The 7,727-nt window shown below is 37.9% G+C and overlaps 1 protein-coding gene across 1 annotated transcript; it reads right to left on the reverse strand.

Moving 5' to 3' along the window:
- Positions 1-5,658: 5,658 nt before the first annotated feature.
- On the reverse strand, positions 5,659-7,290 carry LOC127101934 (uncharacterized). The gene is made up of 2 exons (XM_051039359.1): positions 6,143-7,290; positions 5,659-6,004 (listed from the first exon to the last, which is right to left on the reverse strand). The coding sequence occupies exons 1-2, from the start codon at positions 7,288-7,290 to the stop codon at positions 5,659-5,661; spliced, it is 1,494 nt and encodes a 497-aa protein (XP_050895316.1).
- Positions 7,291-7,727: the final 437 nt, after the last annotated feature.

A 7,727-nucleotide genomic window follows, 5' to 3' on the forward strand; every position in this document is an offset into this window, starting at 1 on the left:
TAATTCTTGGAGGAAAAAACCTCAATGGTTTTATTCAAGAAAAACCCACACAAAGTCTCAACCTAAACTAAGATAATACAATCTTATTTGAACATTATCATAACAACAATGTACAATGCTCAACAAAGATTATTATGTGTGATTATTGAGAAATGCAATGAAGAGTGAAGATGATGAGCATTTTGGTGTATATCTTTCACTTTTCTTGTTAAAATGTTGAAGAAGAGACATTTGAATATTTATATGATGTATGGACAAATAACTAATATAACAGAAAATTTCACAAAGTCGGACAGCAGAAAATTGAGTGAAACATGCGACGAGTCGACTCAAACAGGGGATGCATCGAATCAAACAAAGTTTATTACATGGTTGAGTCGACCTGTTCAGACCCGTGGCAATATGATTGGGAAATGAGTTGACCTAAGGAGTGCATGAGTCGACTCATTCAGGTTTTCCAGGAATTAGTCGACCTATTCGGGCCCGAAGGTTTTGCTCTGAGTCATGAGTCGACTCATAGAGGTTAAACTTCCAAAAATGAGTTTTGCAACATATTTTGACCAATTTAAGCCAATCTCCTGTGAACCTAGGATGTTAACTATGATTAAGTGCATGATTCACATATAAGATATGCCTCTATATGCTTGGACACACGGAACCTATATTTCGAACATGTTAAAGGATGACTGCTATGATGATATTATTCAAAGATACGATGTGGGCTACTAGAGAGGTTTGACATCATTAAAATACGGTCTAGGCATATTTTCCCTCACAGGCATTAATTGAGATTAAATGCGTCTCCCTTAGCAAGTGGAGTATCCCCTGGTTTACAATCTTGCACGCCAAACCTTTTAAGTACAATATCGATATAGCTTATTTGTTACAGTCTTAGAATACATTGAGATTGATCTCAATGTATCTGAATTCCTAATACAAAGGATGTGTTACCAAGATCTTTCATTTTGATTTTTCTTGACTTAAATTTCATGGTTTCTTGTATCATTCCTATATCATTAGTGGCAATCAATATGTCATCAACATACAAGATCAAGAATATATACTTACTTCCACTGACTTTGAGATACACACAATCCTCAACAACATTCACGTCAAAACCAAATGAGAGAATTACTTCATGAAACTTGTGGTATCACTGACGAGACGTCTGCTTTAGTCCATAAATGGATTTTGTTAATTTGCAAACCATATTCTTTGAGTCCCCTGACACAAAGTGTTATGGTTTCACCATATAGATTGATTCATCAGTGTTTCCATTGAGAAAAGACGTATTGACATCCATTTAATGGAGTTCCAAATCATAATGTGAAAAAAGAGTCATGATTGTCCTAAAAGAGTCTTTCAATGAAACCAAAGAGAAAGTCTCTTTAAAGTCAATCCCTTCCTCTAGGGTGTAGCCCTTAGCCACAAAAAGAGCCTTATACCTTTTTCACATTACCGTTAGAATCTCGCATGGTCTTAAAAATCCATTTGCAACAAATGGATTTCACACCTTTTGGTAACAAGGCAAGTTCTCAAACCTTATTGTCTCACATGGACTTATACTCCTCTTTCATTGCTTCAATCAATTTTTCCAAATTGGAATCCTGCATGGCTTAGCGGAAGTTGATTTGATCAACTTCCATTATACCATTATTTTTCTCATGTTCTTGGAGAAAGACTATGTAATCATCCATAATAGCATTTCTCCTTTCTCTAGTATATTTGTACAAAGGTGTTGGTTCTTGTAACACTTATTCTTAAGGATCTTGAGTTTATTCTTCTTTAATTACCAAATCATCTTGAGTAGGAGGAAATTCAACAATGTCTTGTGGAGGTTCCACACTTGCTTGATCAAAAGCAATTGTATGAATCAGTTTTGGAATTCTTACTAATTTTCCTCTAAAAAAATATATAAACTTATTATTCCCCCCAAACTCAATATCCTCAAAGAATATGATTTCTCCTATCTCAAGAATTGAGTTTAATTTGGGATCATAAAATTTGTAGCCCCTGGTGTAAGAACACAATTTGGTTTTGCATTTGACCTTTAGTTTTGATGATACCCATACATTATTTCTTAGAGATTTTTTTTGTAACTTAATGGTTTTGTCGAGTGTGTAGCTTTTGCTAATAGGTTCTGATTTTGAAGATTTGAAAGTGATATCATCAGATTCTGGACTCAACACATCTGACTCTGAAGAGATAGAATAGTGTGCTTTACAAGATTATCTCAAGTTCTGAAACGCTTTTAAACAACAGTTTTGATGAACGTTTGTGCTAAAGATTATGACTTTGAATCTGATATAAGAGCCTCAGAAGAATTGTCAAGCTCTCAAGATTTTGCACTCTCGAGTTCTGAAGACCAAGTTCTGAAGATTCTGAAGACAAGGTTCTGAAGACAAGATTCTGAAAACTCTTTACTCCGTCTTGATCCTTCTAAACATGCTTCAACAACATTTATACAGAAGCCTCTGAAGATTAAAAGATAAGATCAAGGTTTTATGTTAGAAAAATAGGACACAATACAAGTGAAAATGCTCATTCCACTACGCTGTTTTTTTTTGGAATAAGGATTATACTATTGTACCATTTTGTCTCCCACCTTTGCAGACCTTTATGCAAGGTGCCAACTTATTTGTAAATATATCCATCCATACTCTCTAAAAAATATTTTCATTTCCTATATAAAGGAGACTTGGAATAATGAACATTTGCATTAATTCATTACTATCTCACAACGTTTTTGCTGAACTGAATATTTTTCTTATGAATAGAGAAAAGAAAACACACATAGAGCTTTTGTTTGTTTTTGTGTGATATATTCATTGTATTTATTAAGTTAAAATGGCTATGAGGAAAACAAAGATCTGATACCCGCACCAGTCCAGAAATGCTGACCAAGCACAATGTAATCAGATATGACTCTGAACAAGAACACATTTGAGGAGCAATCACCTGAAGAATCTGAATGTTGAAGTTCAAGCTCTGATATCTGAAGACTGCATGTGATATCTGAAGACTACAAGAGATATTAGAAATCTAACTCTGAAGACTCTGATCACACTCACTCTGATACTGCTCAACACTTCATCTGATCAAAAACTTACGCTGGAAGTATTCTAATTTTAGCCCGATTTATTTTTAAGGAAACAAAGGATTATGTTCCAAGACTTCTATGGAAAGGATAAAAAGTTAATACCTTTAACTCCCATAGTTTGCAAGAAATCTCCATTAATTTCCCTCCAACGATATCATCTCAAAGTGCTATATATAGGCTCTTTACAACGTGCTAGAGAACACCCTGATACAACGAAATCACTTTGCTACAACAACATTCTCACACTTCATATATTATCACTATTATTATTGTAAGAAATATTTTCATACAAGATTTGTTGCTCGATATTGTGTGGTTGTCTTTCATAGTTCCTTAAGGTGTGTTTATATTGCTTATTTAGAAGCATTGAGTCAAACACTTGTAAACTCTTGAAATTGTTTGTAATTCCTCAAGTGACTAGTTTAGGTATGTAGACTTGAGAGGGCTAAGAGGTTGTTAAACTCTTAGACGTTTTTGTAATCTGTTGAGATTATTGGATTAAGTCCTTATTGAAGGCGAAATCACCTTGGCCGAGTGGACTGGAGTAGCTTTGATTTTCAAGCGAACCAGGATAAACTCTTTGTGTTGTTAGCATATATTTTTTGTGTTTGGTGTTTCAAAAGTTTTTAATTCATGTGAAAACAATTCAAAACCCCCTTTCTTGTTTTTCTCTACCTTTAGCTTTCGCCAAGGCATCAACATTATCTTGTGTATTTTGTGAAGGGAAGACCCTTCCGCTTCTTATAATTCTACCTGTGACAGCAAGGTTATCAACATTCAAACCGTCATCCACACACGGCTTCTCCTCTTGCTTTACCCCATGATAGTAAACATCTGGATCATAATTCCATGGCACAACCTTCTCATTGGAGTCGGGAATAAGACAGGCAAAGTAATAGTCAAGGGAGTTGGTTTAACCGGAGCTGGAATATTAATCGGAGTATACGGGATAGAGATCACAGCAACATATGTCTCCTTAATCTTCCTATCTTTCACAATTCTGTCAAACTATAAAAACCCTTTAGTAATCAAACTCTGAATTCCTGCTTTCAGATCATCACAACCTTCTGATTGATTCTTGCATTTACTAAAGGAAGAGAAAAACAAGAAAGGGAGGATTGAATTGTTTTAGGAAAATAAAAACTTTTTAGAACAGAGACACACACGCATAAACAAAAGAATTCAACATAGAATTTTATACTGGTTCACTCGAAATTCAACGCTACTCCTGTCCACCCGGCCAAGGTGATTTTACCTTAAAAAAGGACTTAATCCATTAATCTTGAAAGATTACACAAACAACCGTTTAAGAGAATAATAATCCCTTAGCCCTCTCAAGTAATCATACTTCACAAATTCACTTAAGGAAATATCTTAGCAATAATATGATTACAGTAATGAAAAGTGCTTCTAACAATAAGCAGAGATTACACAAGATAAGTACAAGAGTTATTCTCACGTTAGAGCAGTAGCTTGTGAGAGAAGGAATAATGAATGGCGGAAGTGTTGTATTCTCGTGTGTTTCCAATATTTATTTTGGATGGCGTTCCGTTCTTTATATAGGAGTGGTGAGCAGACCGTCGAGTGATGTTAAAGTCAGAATCTTGAGCATTGAAGGATGATTAAGGTCATTAATCTCCGTGTTCTTTCCAACGCAATTTTTGGAGCGTCATAACATCCTTCTAAAAATAGTTTCTTTCCATAAGCGAGTCTCTTCATGTTTAAGTTTTCTAGATCAGAGGACCCTAACGTCAGAGTCTTGATTGCCACTTCACATGATGCTTGTTGTTGACTGTCTTTAGAGTTTCTTTTTACTTTGACTATGTCAGAGTGTACGTCTTCAGATCTAGAGTCATTCTTCCACTTCAAAGTGTCTGACTTCTTTAGTTTAGCTTGCACTTGCGTTTGATCAGAGTCAGAGCTTATGAGTAGCATCTTAGCGCTTGATTCTGTATCTGATGATTGTCTATCTAATTGTTTTGATCAGAGTTCTGCACACTTAGAAAAATTTCGTTAGGGTACCATTTTTGTTTCATCCTTTCTTATCATTAAAATCTTAGAGATACATTGTAGAACTAAATTTGTTCTTATAATCTTCCCCTTTTTGATGACGATGAAACAAGTCAGAGTGATGATGAAACAGTAAGTAATATCTCAGAATCAGATAAAGAGAATGGACTCCCCCTAAGTTAGAGCATCAGATTTAACAGAAGTTCTTACCAGACCTTCCTTGTATGGTAGTTTGTTTTATACCTTAGCTATTATCCTGCATAACTTTAGTTCTCATAAGTCATTAAGATAGTTAATGTTCGTAATGCCTTGAGAGGTTTAGATATATATTTTCATCAGAGTTGTTTTAGTTCTCCCGCTTTTTGTCAGAATCAAAAAGACATAGAAATATAGGTAGGAAATGGATATTCATATATAAGAGAAAATAGGTACAGATAGGCAACAATGAAAGCATATATCAGAAAGCATAAAAAGACATCAGAAGAAAAGCAACAAGCAAAGAGCCTAAGTGCCTAAGGGTTTGGGGGAAGAGGCATCCTTCGGAGTAGCTAAGTCAGCAGATTCTGAATGTTGGTGTTGACGGAATCCTGATGATCCAACCTTGCTCGTACCACTTGTTGTTCCTTTTGTAGTTCCTCCAGAGTCTTTAAGACCAGAGGGGAAAAACCAGAGTTAGATTGCTCCCCCCGAGTCAAAGCATCAGCACTGGCCTTGGCAACTTCCTCTGCAGCAATGCGTGCTACTTCTTCAGCAACAACAGCTTCAGCATTAGCCTTTTCTTCAGCTTCTCTGATCCTTTGCTCTTCTTCTAGGCGAGCTTTCTCTTCTGCTTCCTTCCTGGCCTTTTCCTCATCCTCTCTGGCCAAACGAGCCTGTAGCCTTATTCCAGCATCTCTGATGAAGTCATTACGGACTTGTTCAGAGAGGCCTTTCAGTTTGAAGGCTTCAGAGGTCATCCATCTGATCACTCTATTCCAGTGGATTCTCACTGCAGAGGGATCATCACTGATGCCAGAGTTGACAGAGAGAGACTTGATCTTCTCCACTGAAGACTCTGCAAACAAAGTTATTGCTTCTTCTAATGTGGGGAAGGAAGTTTCTGGTTCAGAGTTAGAGGCTGGGGAGGATGGTGGAGTTGGATTGGTGTCAGCGGGATCGTGAGTAGGAGTGATGATGGCATCAGAGGTTGGTGGCGGGGGAATATCAGAGGGAGGTGGTGTTGTTTGTTCAGGTTGTATATTTGGTTGATGTTCAGATGGTGAGGGTACTGGTTGTTCAGGAGGTGGATTAGTTTGTTGTTCAGGGGTTGGTGTTTGAGCTTGATCAGATGGAGGTGGATTTTGTTGTTCAGGGGGTGGAAAGGTGACTTTAGGTTCAGGTTCGGGTTGTGATGGCTGCTGTGAGGCCAGAGCACGTGCCTGAAGTTGGGCTAGAGTGGGGGATTTGGGGTCAGATGGTTCTTTGTCTGATGAGAGAATATAGTATGGTGGGCATGAAGGTGAGGATGATGATGATGAGGTGGTTTCGTTCAACATTTCTGCTTCAGAAACGGGTAGGGTAGTGGTTGCGAGATTGAATTTGAGGGATGGTGGGTTAGAAGTTCTAGTGGTTGAGGGAGGTGTTTCTGATGGGGTGTAAATGGGAGTGTTTTGGGGGAGAGAAGAAGCAATAAACTTTAATTTAACAGAGTGAGAATGAGACATAGACTTACTTGGAGAATTAGCCAGAGGGACTGGAGGTCTTGACCCGGAGGTTTCTCCCAACTTTGCCTTATTTTCCTTCTTGGACTTCTCAGAGGGCTCTCGCATCCTCTTCATGAAGTTTGGTGGATGCTCGGGTAGCCAGTCCACTGAGAACTCAGAAATGTCCATCCCTTGGTTTGCAAGATCTTGCAGATAGTGAGCTACCACTTTTGGAGGGTCAATCTTGGAAAACAAATAGAGACTGTTGGGGATCTTCCTTTGGTCCTTCAGTGCTTCCCAGGAAGTGTCTAGAGTTGGTTTAGCTTTGACCTTCTCAATTATCCCCATACTCTTCAGGTTTCGAGCATTCAGAGGTCTTCTAGTGTCAACAGTGACATCTTCCATCAGATTGTGATGGATCAGATGATCCACCAATCCATTCTCGATCATAACATACGAGATAAGTCTTCCTAGAGGAATGTAGTTTCTAGTCTTCATGTTATTTCTGGTGTCTTTGGTAGAACCTCTGAGATACTTGAAGAGCAGTGCTGGAAGATTCAGTTTCAGCCTTTTGTGAATGCAGTAAAGGATGCACTTCTGATCCGTGTTGATGTAGTCAAAAGAGTTTGATGCAGGGCGCTGATGGATGGTGCCTAGGATGATCTTCATCCAGACGCGGCGATTCTGATGAAGTTATTTGTTTTTGGAGTGTTTGCCCTCAGTGTTCTATTGAAAGATGGCGGGGGATATTTCCTGGGGCAGATACTTTTCCCTAGGATTAATGTTGTAGATTCTTCTTCCTCCTGTCTTTTCCACGTTCAAAAGGGAGGCTATTGATTTCTCAGTGATGACTATTTTGACTCCCAGAATGTGAGAGACGATATAGTGATCATCTGAGTCTGTGAAACGCCAGAACTCCTTCACCAGATAGGTGT

Source organism: Lathyrus oleraceus, chromosome 7 (assembly GCF_024323335.1).
Source record: "Lathyrus oleraceus cultivar Zhongwan6 chromosome 7, CAAS_Psat_ZW6_1.0, whole genome shotgun sequence".
Lineage (NCBI taxonomy): Eukaryota > Viridiplantae > Streptophyta > Magnoliopsida > Fabales > Fabaceae > Lathyrus > Lathyrus oleraceus.